This window comes from Leucoraja erinacea, chromosome 7 (assembly GCF_028641065.1).
Source record: "Leucoraja erinacea ecotype New England chromosome 7, Leri_hhj_1, whole genome shotgun sequence".
NCBI lineage: Eukaryota > Metazoa > Chordata > Chondrichthyes > Rajiformes > Rajidae > Leucoraja > Leucoraja erinaceus.
The window spans coordinates 25,989,979-26,009,125 of record NC_073383.1 but is presented as its reverse complement, the minus strand read 5'-3'; the positions used below and the strand labels follow the sequence as shown (position 1 = coordinate 26,009,125).

Below are 19,147 nucleotides of genomic sequence, written 5' to 3'. Positions count from 1 at the left end.
AAAAGTATTTAGCACCCCTGAGTCAATACTTTGTAGAACCACCTTTCTCTGCAATTACAACTGCAAGTCTTTTGGGGTATGGCTCTACCAGCTTTGCACATCTAGAGACTGAAATTTTTGCCCATTCTTCTTTGCAAAATAGCTCAGTCAGATTGGATGGAGAGCGTCTGTGAACAGCAATTTTCAAGTCTTGCCAGAGATTCTCAATTGGATTTAGGTCTGGACTTTGACTGGACCATTCTATCACATTAATATGCTTTGATCTAAACCATTCCATTGTAGCTCTGGGTGTATGTTTAGGGTCGTTGTCCTGCTGGAAGGTGAACCTCCACCCCAGTCTCAAGTCTTTTGCAGACTCTAACAGGTTTTCTTCCAAGATTGCCCTGTATTTGGCTCCATCCATCTTCCCATCAACTCTGACCAGCTTCCCTGTCCCTGCTGAAGAAAAGCATCCCCACAGCATGATACTGCCACCACCATGTTTCACAGTGGGGATGGTGTGTTCAGGGTGATGTGCAGTGTTAGTTTTCCGCCACACATAGCGTTTTGCATTTAGGCTAAAAACTTCAATTTTGGTCTCATCTGACCAGAGCACCTTCCTCCACATGTTTGCAGTGTCCCCCACATGGCTTGTGGCAAACTGCAAACGGGACTTCTTATGGCTTTTTTTCAACAATGGCTTTCTTCTTGCCACTCTTCCATAAAGGCCCGATTTGTGGAGTGCACAACTAATAGTTGTCCTGTGGACAGATTCTCCCACCTGAGCAGTGGATCTCTGCAGCTCCTCCAGAGTTACCATGGGCCTCTTGGCTGCTTCTCTGATCAATGCTCTCCTTGCCCGGCATGTCAGTTTAGGTGGACGGCCATGTCTTGGTAGGTTTGCAGTTGTGCCATACTCTTTCCATTTTCGGATGATGGATTGAACAGTGCTCCGTGAGATGTTCAAAGCTTGGGATCTTTTTTTTATAACCTAACCCTGCTTTAAACATCTCCACAACTTTATCCCTGACCTGCCTGGTGTGTTCCTTGGGCTTCATGATGCTGTTTGTTCACTAATGTTCTCTGACAAACCTCTGAGGCCTTCACAGAACAGCTGTATTTATACTGAGATTAGATTACACCCAAGTGGACTCTATTTGCTAATTAGGTGACTTCTGAAGGCAATTGGTTGCACTGGATTTTATTTAGGGGTATCAGAATAAAGGGGGCTGAATACTTTTGCAACTAAATAATAAATAAAATAATAAATAAACATTAACCCATGTTTGTCAACCATCCCCTTCATCCCTGTACCTTGTGAAAAAAAGTTTTTTGTATGTCATTTTGACCTGGTTCATATTTGGACATTGCTTTAACTCCACATTCAAACTGTTCCACAATCCTACTCCACAGACCGAAATACAAAAAGTTTTTCTGGTTGTGCGGACTCTTTGTACCTTAAAATTAAATATTCTTCTTAAATTATAACCCCCCACTCGCTCATTGAATAATGTTTGTAAATTTCCAGGTAAGTTTTAATTTTTGGCCCTAAACATTATCTGTGCTGTTTTAAATGCAACCAAATCTTCTAATTTTAATAATTTTGACTGTAAGAATAATGGATTAGTGTGACCTAGATACCTGACATTGTGAATAATACGTATTTACGTTTGTGGTTGTAATGTGACAAAATGTGGAAAAGTTCAAGGGGTATGAAAACGTTTGCAAGCCACTGTATGAGCTTTTTTGAGGTCATAGTGTTTAATAGCCTGATGGCTGTAGGGAAGAAGCTGTTCCTGAACCTGGACGTTACAATTTTCAGGCTCCTGTATCTTCTTCCCGATGGCAGTGGTGAAATGAGTGTTTTGCCATGATAGTGTGGATCTCTGATGTTGCTAGCGACTCTGATAAATCCCTTCGATGGTGGGGAGCTCAGACTTTTTGCAGTCTTTTCCGCTCCTGGACATTCAATTTGCCGAACCAGGCCATGATGCAACCAGTCAATATGCTCTCTACTGTACACAGAATGTATTTATAGACATTCGAGATGGGTACAGGAGTATAATTTAGATACAGGTAGAACTAATTACATGCGTGTATGATATGACCCTGGTGATCAGTGGTATTGAGGAAGACCTTGAAATTGTACCATGATGTTATCGGAGAGACAGGTTTTCTTACCGGCTATTGTATATCCATTAACTTTAATGAAGTTGAAGATTTATAATTGCATTTGAGTTTTATACATCGTGTGTAAAGAACAGAATTCTTAGGATCTAGCGCACCCAATGCAATGTTTTGTGATGTTTTGTGGGCAGTTATGTGCAAAGTTTGATGGGTACAGAAAATAAATATTGGTCTGAAATATAAATATAGAACTTTTAACTTGAGTACTATTTTTAACATACACTTGCATCGTTGGGATAGATATGTTTACTGAGCACAGAGGTTACTTAGTGACAGTATCTTCTGGCTGTCAGTTTTTCTGCCAGGTTATGCGCCATCTTTACCCCTTGAGTTAGAAAGCACTTGCCTTGCTGGATAAATGGGGACGGAGATGAAAGAAGCGTAGTAATCTGAGATAGGATAGATATCGTCACAGTCAGGCATGCAATCTCTTGCACCTCCCTGACATTCATTGCTCTGTCATTAGCATCTCCGGGTATTAAATTATTCCTCCCTAAACATCTTCCCCTCTTGTTCCCTCTCAGATGTCTCCTTGAAATTCCAATGTTAAAATAAAAATAGAAAATGCTGGAAATAATGGGATTAAAAACATCACCTGTGGCAAGAGAATCGGTTAACATTTCAGATGATAATCTTTCATCAGATTGCCTTTTTGTATTAGGATTATTTTACAAAGCATTTGTCACTTAACCAAATACTTCATTTTGCTTGGCATGAAATTTTCATCAGGTATACTGTTATGCACTGAGTTGTTTGTATGTTGGAGTTTGCTTTTTATATTATTTGTTAATATTTTGTTTTTAGAAGGATTTGAGAATGAAGGAAATGTTTCCAGGGATAAAGAGCATTTCTGCAAAAATGTGGATATGCATATTGTCTGATCTTATTGCTGTTTATTGCATTAGTTGAGATTTATGGTTCAATGGTTATCAACTTATCATTTAGAACATGATAAGCAAGATTGCTGAACGTTCAGTCATAACTCCAGGCAATATTGAGAAATTCATTGATAGACTTCAGTATGTAGCAATCGTGGACGTTCCTTCCATTGATACGTAAAAATACAAATTATTAATGAAGAGGTTCAATTAGTGAGTTTGGGATATCCAGTGAAACATTCAGAAGGTGGTTTGTGACATTTTTAATTAGAGAAGATGGACCAAATGACATTGAAGATGATAAATTTATCATGCATTTAAAATTAAATACATTTGACTATACTCAACTTGGAACTGGCCTGTCCAAAGACTACATGCTGACTGGAAATAATGTCACTATAGTAATATTGTGGTCACCACCGCATGTTTGCTTTTTGAACTCTGGCTAAAGGGATATTCCCCTTGAAGAGGTGGTGGTATGTTATGACTAGTTATCCTATCAAAATTCATTACAGTAACAAATAGGTGATTAATCTATAGTTAGCATGCCTTTTGTTGTAATATGTTTGGCACTTTGGCTTTGAAAATTAATTTGATTAGGTAAATTTAACAGGGCTGTAACTCGCACGCATTTTGTGTGAGAATCATGCATTTCACTCGATTCACACGCTCACGCTGATCACAGTATTCTCATGCTCAAAATGTTTTTTAAAACTTAAGAAAGTCACGAAAAATTCAATTCGTCCAAGGCTTCCACACTCCTCCACACTCAGCAATGAGAATAGCTTTCTGTCAGCGGGTTGCCCGTAAATAACGAACAATTTGATTGGCTTAAGCCCATCGCACGCTATTTAAAATGGCAAATTCTGCAGTGCTAATTATTCCATTTGACACTCAGCAACTGGAAATTCAAATTAAAGCAAAAATTGTTTGAGAGGTGAGTAAAAACCACGAGGGAAATATACATGGTAAATGCAAAATCTTTTTCCCGGGATATGTGATTCAAGAACTAGGGGGCATTGGTTTAAAGCAGGGCTGTCAAACTACCGGCCTGCGGGAAGGTTTCTGAAAAAAAGGAGTTTAGTTTAAAGTCTAAAGGTGAGTCACGGCAGTGGTCCCAACACCGACCCCTGAGGCACTGCTCACACCTCCCACCCTCACCTCCGGCGGCTCCAGCGGCCGCTCTGTCCACACCCCATGGAGTTTTAACCCCGGCCTGGAGCCAGGAGCGGACTGGGTGAGCGGAGGCATCGGTGCCGCCTCCGGAGCCACGGGGATGAATCTCGGGCTAAGGCTCCTCTCCGATGCCCAACCCCCGGGTCACTAACACTCACCTCCCCCGGACCCCAGCTGGACACATTCCCGGAGGGGCAGGGGATGGAGACGGTTGGGGGAGGAGGGAAAGGCTCCTTGGACATCGCCAAGTGTCGAATGTCTGCTCACTCCGGGTGTTGTCGCCGCTTCACTGACACACACTCTCACACACAATTTATTTATGCAGAACAGTGATGGAAGTCTGACTCCTCTTGCCTTGTTTCTATGTTTTTTTTCTCCCTCTCTTACATATATATATATGTGTGTGTGTGTACATTATTAAAAGTCTGATCTTGACCACTTCCTGTTTGCGCTTATATTGATTTTGAGAAAAAACGCTACCACGTACGGCTGTGATTTTTGGCCATCTTACTCGGAGTCCCCCTCCACTCATCAGGTGCCGAGGATTTTTCCCATCGATGAGAAATAAAAGAGTTATTAGTGTTTTACAAATGTTGAGATTCTCTCTCCTGTCAATCATGCCATGAAGGCCATGCCCCTTCTGGTGGGAGGGACTATAAAACCCTGAAGTGTGGGCATGACTCAGTCTCTGCAAGATTGAGGAGGGAGAGATCACGATTCGCTGTCTTTAGTGGCCTTGCACCCTGCTTGAAATGGTATGAAACTGCACTTGAATTTGGTGGCCAGCCCACCAGCCGTGAGTGAGTGAGCTGCCAGCACAACAGGCTTGAATGACTGAACCACCAGCCCAAGACTCCATTTGGCCCATAATGTCCATACTAGCCCTCTGGAAAACAGTCCCTTCAGCCCACAACACCCATATTAGCTCTCCAGAAAGCCCTCCCCCCACTGGCATATATATATATATATATATATATATATATATATATATTATACTAGACCAAGTGCAGACCCGTTGGGTCTGTTCCCTCAAAGTGCGGTTGTGGGGGGGGAGGCGGCATGCAGCATCACACACACTAACTATCCCCCCCCCCACCCCCGCACTCACGCTAATTACCCCCCTTGATATTATATTAATATTATTCATTTGCTCCTTTTACCCCATAAACACCCTATCTACTGATGCATAGCTCCCAACTTGCAGTCACACCTAGAGAGGGTGGGGGGCAGGGGTAGAGAGTGACGGCAGAGAGACAGAGAGAGAGAGCCACAGAGAGAGAGGTGCAAGAGGGAGAGGGGACGGAGAGGAGAGGAGGGAGGGTGGGTGAGGGGGGAAAGGTGGGGGAGGAGGGATTGAGGGAGAGGTGTGAGTGAGGGAGAGAGAGGGGGGTGTGAGGTAGGGGGGGAGCAGGGAGGGGGAGGTAGGGTGGAGGGAAGAGGGTAGGGGGTGTGGATGGAGGGTTTAGGGGAGGGAGGGTGGGGGGGATGGAGGGGGGGGGGGGAGAGGAGGAGGGAGGGGGGGGGGAGGAGGGAGGGGGGGAGAGAGAGGTTGTGTGAGAGGGAGGGGGGAGTAGGGGGGTGGAGGGGAGGGTGGAGGGGAGGGGGGGAGAAAAGGGGAGGGAGAGAGAGGGGGGGAGGGAGAGGAGAGGGGGGGGGGAGAGGATTTGGAAAAAGGGGGGGAGAGGGAGAGGAGAGGGGAGGGGGGGGGGGGGGGGGGGGGGATCAGAGGAAAGGGGAAGGAGAACCTAAAAAACATTTTAGAACCAAAAGAGACACATTCTGCAAGCATTGTAGAACCAAAAGAGACACTTTTTGCAAACATTTTAGAACCAATAGACACATTCTGCAAGCGTTTTAGAACCACTAAGGGCACTTACATTGGAGTAGACATATATTCAGTGTTATTCACAGCTCAGAGAAACGTGACCCTCTGCCTTCCTCCATCTTGTAGAGACTGATTGGGGCACACCACCTCCTGGTTTTATAGTCCCTTCCCCCCCCCCTGCCGCCAGCGGGGGCAGCAGAGAGAATGGGGAATTTTGTAAAATCATTAATATCTCTGTCAGTTTTCATCGATGGGAAAAATCCTCGGCACACATACGACGGAGGGGGGCTCTGAGCGAGGTGGCCAAAAATGACGGCCGTAGGTGGCGTTCTCTCGGAAATTGCAGCACAGATGGCCAAAACCGGTCAAGAACAGACTTTTAGTAATATAGATTATATATAATATATATATTATATTTATATATATATATAGCAGCATGAATTATAATCTGATTTCCAGGTCATTTAAGTGCTGCACCTGTTAGAGCCTGGCTCTACTGTGGAATGTAATTAGTAATGTAATTTAGCCTAAACCTATTCATACCTAATCCAATTTAAAGCATAAATGTTGCATTCAAGTGCAAGTTAAAAGACTTGCTACAGTATGCACCAGATTGCACAATTTTAAGCTCTAAAATGCAAAAGTTCCCTACCATTGGAGGGGGGACATCGCCCCCGTCCTCCCTCGGGCTTGATCGCTGCACTTCATTGCAATTTCTCACTGAACTCTCACCCAATGTTGGCAGCCCTGATTTAATGTTATTTTTTGTTTACCTTTGTTTTGATGGATTTAATTCTCAGTTGGTGTTCATGTGTTTTCACAGCTATTTATAACAGCTGTTTAGTTGACTTTGACAACTAAGATGTTTCATTCTGTAAATTGGTAGTACTCCTCAGCTTCCTTTTGAAAGACTCTGTAACACCCACCATGCACGGAGAGGAAAGCTAGACACTGTGGCCCAGTTTGTGTTGAATTTATGTTGGACTTCCACATGGAATTGGAGGTGTTTCTCAGGAAGTGTCATTAAGTTTTGAGTTTGAGGAAATCCTGAATCTTATGACCATTCTCCAGTGATCTAATTATATGAATCATTAGCAGAGCAGGAGTTTGCTGATAGGCCCGCGAAAAAAAAAGAAAAACTTTTGACGTCAGTGTTATTTTCTTTAATGCAGGATACCTGCTAGTTTTTCTCTCAATAGCACTCGGTAGTTAACCAGTTTAGTTGTTGCCTATAGTCTTGTGTTTAGTAAATTTTGTTATAAGTAGTAGATTTATACGACCTTCACTACGTAAACCAAAGATGTAATCAGCAATAATACTGTCAAGTGAGATCCATCTGCTCGTGGTTTCACATTTGAGTGAGATTTTTACTAAAAACGTGCTTGTTTATTATCCACTTCCATACGCTTAGTGGCGCATAACCAGAGTATGCTGCACTTCACTTCTGATCAGTTTTGTAGTGGGAGTCATTACATTCATGTTTGATCCTTCTGTTGAGAAAATCAGATGATAAGGCCTGTATAAGAAGGCTGTAAGTGGTTCCTGAAAATCAGCTGCACAGATCTATTTTGGTTGTCTTTAGCCTGAGCAGTTCTTAACTGAAAACAACAGCTGAGTTTACCCACAGTTCAAACATTTTTAGTAAGAGGGTAGATATCTTGCTCATGGAAATATTCAACTGTGTAATTAGCTCTGGAGAGTAGACAAGTCCAAGGATTTGTCAATCTGCCTGAAGAAATTGTTCAGTCCTAAGAACCCTACCCGTAATGTTGAGGCTGATCTTTGGTTGTGGACTGCTCAGCCAGGACAACCATGCTACTGAGCTCTCTAAGAATTTTGTAAGATTTCCTTGAGTTGTTCTAAACTCTGGAGAATAGTTAATCGCTCTTCAGAGCAAACCATCCCTAGAGCCAATCTCGTGGATTTTTTTCTGTACTTTTCCTCTGTGGCATGCACAGTGCCCTCCATAATGTTTGGGACAAAGACCCATCATTTATTTATTTTGCCTCTGTACTCCACAATTTGAGATTTGTAATAGAACAAATTCACATCTGGTTAAAGTGCACATTGGGTATTTTTATACATTTGGGTTTCACCATGTAGAAATTACAGCTGTCTTTATATATAGTCCCCCCATTTCTGGGCACCATAATGTTTGGGACACGCGGCTTCACAGGTGTTTGTAATTGCTCAGGTGTGTTTAATTGCCTCCATAATGTAGGTATAAGAGAGCTCTCAGCACCTAGTCTTTCCTCCAGTCTTTTCATCACCTTTGGAAACTTCTATTGCTGATTATCAACATGAGGACCAAAGTTGTGCCAATGAAAGTCAAAGAAGCCATTATGAGACTGAGAAACAATAATAAAACTGTTAGAGACATCAGCCAAACCTTAGGCTTACCAAAATCAACTGTTTGGAACATTATTAAGAAGAAAGAGAGCACTGGTGACCTTACTAATCGCAAAGGGACTGGCAGGCCAAGGAAGACCTCCACAGCTGATGACAGAAGAATTCCCTCTATATAAAGAAAAATCCCCAAGCACCTGTCCGACAGACCAGAAACACTCTTCAGGTGTGGATCTGTCAATGATCACTGTCTGCAGAAGACTTCATGAACAGAAATGCAGAGACTACACTGCAAGATGCAAACCACTGGTTAACTGCAAAAATAGGATGGCCAGGTTACAGTTTGCCAAGAAGTACTTAAAAGAGCAGGTATTGTGGACAGATTAGACAAAGATTAACTTATATCAGAGAGGAGAGAAGGAACTGCCCAAGATCCTAAGCATACCACCTCATCTGTGAAACACGGTGGTGTGGGTGTTATGGACCGGGCATGTATGGCTGCTGAAGGTACTGGCTTACTTATCGTCATTGATGATACAACTGCTGATGGTAGTAGCATAATGAATTCTGAAGTGTATAGACACATCCTATCTGCTCAAGTTCAAACAAATGCCTCCAAATACATTGACCGGTGGCTCATTCTACAGCAAGACAATGATCCCAAACATACTGCTAAATCAACAAATGAGTTTATTAAAGCTAAAACATTGTAAATTTCTGAGTGGCTAAGTCAATCACCCGATTTGAACCCAATTGAGCATGCCTTTTGTATGCTGAAGAGAAAACTGAAGGGGACTAGGCCCCAAAACAAGCATTAGCTAAAGATGGCTGCAATACAGGCCTGGCAGAGCATCACCAGAGAAGACACTCAGCAACTGGTGGTCCATGAATCGTAAACTCCAAGCAGTCATTGCATGCAAAGGATATGCAACAAAATACTAAACATGACTACTTTCATTTACATGACACAGCTGTGTCCCAAACATTATTGTGCCCTGAAATTGGGGGACTATGTATAAACACTGCTGTAATTTCTACATGGTGAAACCAAAATGTATAAAAATGGCATTTATTAAAATCTGACAATGTGCACTTTAACCACATGTGATTTTTTTTTCTATTACAAATCCCAAATTGTGGAGTACAAAGGCAAATAAATAAATGATGGGTCTTTGTCCCAAACATTATGGAGGGCGCTGTATATCTTGTATTAAGTAGGGAGAACCAGAACTGTGCACATTATTCCAGGCGCCTTCTTTCCAGGGCCCCATCTATTTGCAGTGATTAAATTATGTCAATATTGCGTTTTCTAACAAAAAGATTATAAAGGAACTGAAAGAAATTGTAGTTCCGTTAATTTGTTGTTTAGTTAATAATGCAATTTCTTGTGGCACAATCTTGGAATCATTGATATTTAGGCTAATAACTGTGGACATTTAAAACATATTTTACTTAATGGTGCAGTATAATACTGTTAATTTAAATTGAACTGTACATGGAACAATACAACGCATGAGCAGGCCTTTCAGCCCACCATGTTTGAGCCAACGGTGATGCCAAGTTAACCAATCCTATTTGTCTGTATGTGTCTGTCCAAATACCTGTTAAATATTACTATATTATATGTTTCTATCACCTCCCTTGGCAGCACATTTCAGCATCTACCAGTCCATTTAAATAAAAACTTGGCTTTCATAGCTCTTTTTAACCTTCACCCTATAAACTTAAAACTATGCCCCCTAGCATTTGTCCTTCCCACCATTGGGGAATATAGATTCTGACTATACTTTATCTGTGCCTTTCATAATTTTGTATACATCTGTCAGCTTCCAACACACTCCAGAGAAATCAATCCAAGTTTGTCCAGCCTCTCCTTATGGTAACTTGGGAACCCTCTCAAGTTTTCACATCCTTCCTTTAGTGCAGTGACCACAAGTGCATCCATCAATCCTAAATATGGCCTAACCAAAACTCCCTCCCTCTCCTCTTCAGCCTCCCAATTGCACTTGCTGCCTGGACTTTAAAAAAGAATCCGAGGTGCCGGCTGTTATTAAGGAACTGATAACGGGGCACATGGAAAAAAATCTATACTATTAGTCTCCATGGATTTATAAAATAGGAATCTTATTTGGGAAGACCTGCAATAAAGTGTCACACAAGATTATTAAACAAAATTAGAGTGTAAAGCAAAAGGAATAATACATTGGCTTGCTTGATGGATAAAAAACAGTTGGAATAAACAAGTTATTGACGGGTTGTGAGGCTGTGTTTTGTTGGGTTTACAGGGATTGGTGCAGATTCCCCAGCTGTCCACATTCCATAGCAATGCTTTGGGTAAGGGGATCAAGTGTAATTTATTCCGTTTATGCGGATGTAGGTTTACTAGGGAAGGATACAAAATGCTGGAGTAACTCAGCCGGTCAGGCTACATACCTGGAGATTAGGATAGGCGATGTCTCAAGTCGGGACCCTTCTTCAGACTGGGAAAGAAAGCTGGAAGAGTGGACGGGCAGGACAAAGCAAGGCAGGTCATGGGGGAACATGGCCGAGGAGGGGTTTTGATAGGCAGATGGTTGGACAAAGGCCAGAGGTGTGAGACAAAAGGATTATAGAGTTGCAAATTGTGTATAGAGAATTGACGAGTTATGAATTGTTTAGGAATGGAGGGGAGGGATAGGTGCAAGGTAAGCCGTGTCTCAGGGAAGCAGAAGAAAATGGGGGGGGGGGGGGTTAATGTGGGGGGAACGGGAAGGGGGGGTTTTGTAGAGATTACCAAAAGTTGGTGAATGTAATGTGAAAATGCCATCTATCCATGACCCCGTGAGTTACTCCAACATTTTGTAATTAATTCAAGCTTGCTGATGATGCATGGCTAGTAGCAGCATTGTCAGTGAGGGATGCCAGTCTAGTACTTTGCTTTGCACTGAATGATGTTGGACTCTTGAGTCCTGTTGGAGCCATACTTGTCTGGCCAACTTGTATTTCATTTTATTATTAATGGAATGGCTTTTGAGGCTTTAAAGCTGAGTCACAGAGTACCAGGTATATTGGCGGATTATTATATCGTTCAAGGGATCGCTCCGTTATCTCTCTAGCCATTGGAGAAAACATTAGTAGGCATTAGGAGAATGTCTTTTTACGCATGTGAGCTCGCCACACGACTTTTCAAGCATCTCGAAAGATAAATCTTCATTACACAGTATTGATTAATAGTTTCTTTATTGTTGAAGAAACACAGTAAGATATTCGTCCAACTTTCTTCTTTTACTCGTACACTTTAATCTTCGTCAAACTTCAGCATGTCGCTTAGAAACGTTAGAAAACTCCTCATGGTCGAAAGTTATTCCTTCAACCATGGTCCTCCGAACTAAACTAACTAAAAAAAAACAACTTCTGCGCAAGAAGCCCAGCAGCAAACACGCCTCTGACTACGTAATAACTCCCACCACATAATTACGGGCAGACTAAATTTAAAGGCAAATGCCATAATTTATGATACACAAAATAAAGCCAAATGGCCTTTACACCAGATCTTGTACCTATAGGATTTACCTCGGTCCAGTTAAAATTCTGGTCATTGGTCTGGACTGTTGGTAAATTTGGTAATACCACTAAATGTCCAGCATGATGGTTCGACTGTACTTTGTTGGAGATGGATTCCGCCTATCCTGAATGGCCAGAACGTCACTCGCTCTATCAACTTGTCCCTGCACATGATGTTGTTCTTTCTGTGTTCAGACATGAACAACTTCATTTCCTGAGGAGCTGTGCATGTTGTGGTGACTCCACTTCTGAAGTTAAACTGGTGCAAGCAGCTGAAAACCATTGCATACAGGATACTGCTCTGAATGAAAACATTTAAAATCAAATATGAGAAGATATGCTAAATTCCCTGTGCAGTTTAAGTTCCTTTTAAAGTGGTAATACATTGCATCAATTAGAAGGTAGACAAAAATGCTGGAGAAACTCAGTGGGTGAGGCAGCATCTATGGAGACATAATGGTAAGTTATAAGCCTCTGTTGTAGGTAGAGAATTTCACTAATACGCAATATCATTGGCATGAGACGCACCTTTGGTCAATGAGAAATTGTGAACTGTAAATGATCGATGTGAAGTGAAAATCTAATACTTTAACTTTCCTTATTGATTGTTTGCAGACTCAGCAAGACTTATAATTCCAATTGCTAAGTGTAGCAATGTTACAAAATTTTGAGATTTAAAAAATCAAGTCTGCAATTATCCCACCAGATAAAGCATAAAAATAAGTTTAATTTTACATCTAATTCACTTTCATATCTCAAGTAATAAAAAAGTTATGGCCATTTTCATACTCGGAAATTAGCATCTTGTTCCCTATTGATTTTCTATGGACATAACAAAAAAGCTGTGATCGTGGACAGTCAAAAGCCCATAACCTTCTTAAAAATTAAGAGAACTGAATGAAATTTTCAGTTATCATAGATTGAACCATTCTGAAACAAATATAAAATAATCTTACTTGGATGACCTGAAATTAAAGCATATAATTAGTTAGTTACCCAATTGTAGCTAATTTCAAACTTCAATTATTAGATCTAAACATCTATCCATTTCTTAATAAATGATTAACATTTTTAAATAGCCTAAGTGTCCAAATAATATTCACAAATAATTCACAATAAAACATGATTTTTAAATCTCATTTACATCAATTTATAGGCCAAATGGAAGGAATTTAGTGTTCAATTGCTGTAAATTAAAGTCCATTTAAATCAGCTTTCTAGTGGGTTCCTGTGAACGCGCTGGTTTAGAACATTCACATTGCAGTAGATTTGTGCCCTCAAATGCCCAGAAAAATACTGCGGGATAAGAGCCCAAAATGAGCTACTCGCTATAGAAAATTTTATATAGAGGGTTCTTAAGAAGCCCCTTTTAATGTAAAAATAAGGTACATACCTTTAATTGTTTGCTTTATAAAACCCTGGGGCTGCGAGAGGTCGCGGGTTTAGAGAGTAATTTTAAAACTACTATAACTATTATACAAGTCCATAAAAACTAATAATACCTTTCGCGACGGGGTCTTTCAGCGATTTTTCGTTAATGATTTACTAGGCTGAACATCTTCGATTGGAACAGCCTAGTAAAAATCGCGTTTTAAACCAGCCCCCTCTAAACAGCGCCAAAATCGCGCACACGGCCTGGGGCAGATTCTCAGCCACAATTCGGGTAGGTTTTGTAACATACCTACTAAGTGTATTTTCAAACTTGAGTCTGACGAAGGGTTGCTACCCAAACTGCCACCTATTCCTTTTCTCTAGCGATGCTGCCTGACCCGTTGACTTACTCCAGCATTTGTGTCTATCTTCAAAATTTAGATTCTTATTGTGATTGAAATAAAAACAAAGTATTGCAATACTTGGTCTGCTGTCCAGAATGCCAGTGTTACCTTTCTCACTACAGCTGGTGGATCAGGTGTTTCCACCATTTTGTTTTTTATTTTTAGCTTCCTCACACCTGCAGTATTTTACTCTTTTCATCATTAACAGCATGTTCCATCATTATGTTAAATTTGAATATATTTTTCTTATGTTCAGTGTTATATTCTCAAAGTAGAATTTGTTGCAGATTTAAAATGAAAAAAAATGAAATTATTCAATTTATTGTCATTGTCAGTGTACAGTACAGAGACAACGAAATGCATTTTTAGCATCTCCCTTGAAAGGGAGACACAGGGCGTCGCGGTGTGCCCGCGCCTGCCGCCGTAAAGAGGCAGTGGAACTCTAATGGCAAACAAAATTCTAAAATTTGGGAACTAAATGATGCAAGACCACTATCAAAGGGTGATGAATAAAAATTAGGGGAAGGGGGGGGGGAGTGCGAGCCGTTAGATTTGGTGCAAGCAGATCTCGTTGGGCTGGGACACCACACACAAACATGAGGGCAATGGCCATGACATTGGATTAGGATAGGAAAATGAGAACAACAGATTTCAGTTTGAGGTATTGCTCAAGCAGGCCACAAAGGTGGATTTTGAACAAAGACCAAGATGAACAGAACATTATGGCAGGCGAATAAGCGTGGTGAATCAGAGATCTTGAAGGTGCTGTCCCACTGCGGTGACCTAATTGGCGAGTTTAGGAGAGTTTGAAAACCTCTTTCGACTATGTAGAAGACCTCTTTCGACCTCCTTCGACTATGTTGAACACTAGCTTCGACTAGCTTCGGGAAAATTGGACACGGAATAGTGGGGAGTGAAGACGACCTCCCTTCGACTATGTTGAAGACTATTCTACGACTACCTTTGATTACCTTCGATTACCTACGAATAACATGCCGACCTACTACATCCTACTTCGACTAAACCTACGAGTAAAAAAGTATTGATTTTTTCCATGGCGACCTTTTTTTACGTGCGGGCATTGTTTAACATGTTGAAAAATATGCCATGACCTAGCTGAGGCCTCCAGTACGCGGGGACTACTCTCGAGCATGAAGGAGAGTTACAAAGACCTCCTAGGACCTCGTGTCGACCATGCTGCGAGTATGGGTAGAGGGCAAACTCGCCTGAACTCGCGGATTAGGTCGCCACTGTGGGACAGCCCCTTTATTGTCAAAGCAAAGAGAACAACACACAAGCGAATGGGGGAAGGTTGACCCGGGGTTCATTATATATACACTAGGGCACACCCCTATACCTCGTGACAACTCCTTCCTGCTATTACCCAGTCATGTGACCCGACTGCCGCGGGTTCGCATAGTAATTGGCCTAACCACCGGGTGGCGCCACAACATTGTGATTTACTTTATAGACTGTCATTTTCAATGAGTTCAAGATTTTAGAGTGTGGCCAGGAAATGTAACTTTGTTCATCCCAGTCATTTAATTAGATAGTCAGCTCACCCAGTGTTGCTTGCAGGACAATGTCAGTGAAATTGGGTGATGATGGTAATTATAATTGGCTTATCTCCATTTGTGGTAGCACACACTGAGGAATCATTGATTTATTCTGTTGTGTAGTCTATTTTGTACCAGATATACCTGGCATACACACTTAAGGTTGTAGCAAGTTCTGCTTGAAACCTGGAGTCATGTTCGTGACTGGTATGTTGTGTTCAACTCCAGCTTTTCAATTACCTACAGATTTGAGGGCAAGGTAGTGAGAATTTGCCTCCTCACTAAAGAAGACAGCTGTGTCTTTTTGTTTCCAAATTAATGGGGGTCAAAGTCTTTTTAACTTTATTCCTTTACCAAATTTTGTCACAGGTTTTGGTCTGTCATGCTTTTTAATTTTCATGGTTTTGTAGTGTTGTAATAAGCCTGGTGGAGGGGGAGGGGGGGTGAAACTGGTAAGTAAAAACATAATCTTATTGTTTACAATTACATTTTTTTTTTTTAATACCTAAAATATTTTTTAACTGCAAAACAATATTCAAGTTTATTTCATGAAATTGCCATTGTGCTATCAGTATTTTACTACCTGAAATAATTAAACCTGATGTGATTTTATTGAAGGTGCTGCAATGGAGGAGCTTCATAGCCTCGATCCTCGACGGCAGGAGTTGCTGGAGGCGAGGTTTACGGGTGGCGTGAGTACTGGGAGTGGAAGTGGAAGCACAGGAGCTAAAGTAAGTCCTCAATAGGTCACTAGATATTGACAAAAAGGTGCAATTTGCTGTATTATTTGGGTACACAGGAGATATAGATGCTGGAATCTTGAACAAAACAAAGTGCTAGAGTAAATCAGCAGGTCAAGCAGCATCTGTGGATGGAGTGGATTGGCGAAGAAGGATCCTGACATGAAATACCACTTATCCATTCCCTTCACAAATGCTGTCTGAACCGCTATGTTACTCTAAGCACTTTATTTTGTTCAAGATTCCAGCATTTGTAGTGCCTTGTAATTTATCCTGTGCACCCAAATTGGATATAATTTTATCTTTTTCTTTTAAATGAATTATTTTTCCAAAAGCTACCTTGAGATAAAGCATTATGTTTAAGAAAGTACTGCAGATGCTGGAAAAATCGAAGGTAGACAAAAATGCTGGAGAAACGTAGCGGGTGAGGCAGCATCTATGGAGCGAAGGGTCTGAAGAAGGGTGTCGACCCGAAACGTCATCTATTCCTTCACTCCATAGATGCTGCCTCACCCACTTAATTTCTCCAGCAATTTAGTCTACCTTTGAGATAAAGCATGATTTTATGTAAAGAAAATGACATAAGACAAAAGCACAAATTAATAATGGGCAAGATTTTGAGCACAAATAAGTAAAATTGGCAAGATTTGCCTTCATTTTTCTGTGAAACTGAAAGCAATTTTATGATTTGTAAAGAGGAAAAATCAGTGTTATTCATTGTGAACCAACATTATGGTAAGAGTTCAGCGAGGGAGGCAAACTTGGATTACAAATGCTGTAGAGGGTTCCAAGACAGATCAGGTGAGGCACAAAGGCTATTCCCATGTTGATTTTCATGAAAAGAACAGAAGCAGTTTAGACATTTTAAACTTTGGATAAGTTATTAGTCTAACATGTTCTTTAAAATATCCCACAAAATTATTTAATATCTCTCAAAAAGGTTCCTTCTGGGGGGATGGCTGAAGATAGGGTGGTGTTGTCTGTGATGTCAGATCATTGGTGGATGCAAAGCTGTCAATAGGTTCTTGGTACCAGCTTAATTAAAACTATTTTCATAACAATCTTTTATAAAAGATCCTTTTCCCAAAAAACACACAACCTTATGGGTGATATCTACTTTGAACTAATTGCTTAACAATAGTTTTATTTAATTATATTTGTACAAATGCCAAATACTGTAAATGCTATAATTCTGAAATTAAAAAAAATGGCAAATGTGAGAAATAACCAGCAGGCCAGGCATCTATGTTTAGAGAAACGTAAGTTTGGCTGAAGATGCTGGTATTGCCCATGACGTCAGATCATAAGCGACTGCAAAAGCTGTCAAATATCTAGGCTTAAGGAACTTTTGTGAAAATTGACACAAATAAAAAAATATGCATTGTTAAATCCACTCATTTTTGTTATTTTCTTTTCAAAACAGGTTTTAACAAATAATGAATGTTCTAACCACAGTTTTGGAAGTCTTGGATCATCAAGTGACAAAGAGTCAGAGGTATGTAGGAAGCTGAACTTCAGCTATACTTCCTGTGGTATACTTCATGTGAATTGTGATTAGAATTCCCATTTAGGTTTGGAAGATTGCTCTGAAATGTGTTCAGTTATTAATATATTATAATGTTAATTGAAAATATCATCGTCCAAACTAGAGTGAAATACGTTGGCTGGAATTCTTTGTCTTTAAGTATTCAATTAAAGTTTAATATTTTCTCAATCATTGCACTGCTGCAATCAGAGCCGGATCTACCACTTGGCTTCATAGGCTGAAGCCTAGGGCCTAGAAATCTAGGGGGCCTCCGGCCAAGGCTGGATATCTGCCGTTCAACTCTGTGCAGGCCCCCCTCTCTATCTCTCTCTCTGTCACTCTTTGTTTCCGCCCGCCATCCATATCTGTTTCCGGGTCGTTGGGTCTCCACTCTCCGCTCGCTCCTCATCTGCCGGCACGGCCGGCCGCCTTGCACATGCGCACCAAAGATCCTCCGCTATAGGATCTTTGATGCGCACTGCTACGGCCAGCACATCCTCCCCCTGCATAAGCGCACAACCACGGCCAGCACATCATCGGCCGCCCTGCATATGCGCACTGCCACGGCAACTGGTCAGCCTCGCTGCGACCGCTGAAAACCAACGCAGAATCACTCCCTGGAACTGGAGTAACTCCCTGAAATACTCTTGAACTTGAACTTGCTTCTGGTTTCCTGGTGCTCCAAAAATATTCTAAATAGAACTTAAACTGTAGGTGGTGGAAGGTCCATTACCAAACTCCAAACTCTGAACAATAACAGTCTATTGCATTTTATCTGTTTATTTATTGTGTACATATATCATCTATGGTATATAAACACACTGAACTTTTATCTCCTGTTCTGTATTATGTTTACATATTCTGTTATGCTGCAGCAAGCAAGAATTTCATTGTCCTATCTGGGACACATGACAATTGACTTGATTCCTGACTTTTGAATTGAGCAAAAAAGGGTTCTTGGGGAAAAAAGAGCTACTTTAAATTTAGTTGCGTCTGGTTGGGTGACTAGGGTAGGGTGAAGACTATTCCATGCTTTAATTGTGCGGGGGAACTCCATGGAGCAGCCAGCAACTCTGAATGGAAGAAATTGGGTGACGTTTTGGGTAGAGACCCTTCTTTAGACGACCTCTGGTTTTAGTGTTTTTAGTTTAATTTAAAGATACAGCGTGGAAACAGACCCTTCAGCCCACCGAGTCCATGCCGACCACCGATCACCCGTACACTAGTTCTATCCCACACATTAGCGACGTACGTCAAGAGTTTTTTGTTCTCACGTCCCAGTTTGAACAATGAAATCCTTAATTGCAGCAGCACAACAGAATATGTAAACGTAGTACTCTATAAACAGTTATAAAACGAGAATACAAAACGGTGTATATTTATATATAACTAAATAACTATATATATATGCATGTATATATATGCATGTATGTATATGTATGTATATATGTATATATATGTATATGTATGCATATGTATATATATGTATGTATATATGTATGTGTATATATATGTATGTATGTATATATATGTGTGTATATATATATGTATATATATATATATATGTGTGTATATATATGTATATACGTATATATATGTGTGTATATGTATATATAT

The 19,147-nt window shown here is 40.8% G+C and overlaps 1 protein-coding gene across 1 annotated transcript in view; it reads left to right on the top strand.

Moving 5' to 3' along the window:
* The window catches only part of LOC129698777 (serine/threonine-protein kinase tousled-like 1), a 125,691-nt gene that overhangs the window by 43,592 nt on the left and 62,952 nt on the right, over positions 1–19,147 (top strand). Inside the window, exons 2-3 of the mRNA XM_055638029.1 lie at positions 15,884–15,996; positions 17,429–17,500. Coding sequence (XP_055494004.1) covers positions 15,884–15,996; positions 17,429–17,500 — 185 coding nt within the window. The remainder of the gene's footprint in view (positions 1–15,883; positions 15,997–17,428; positions 17,501–19,147) is intronic.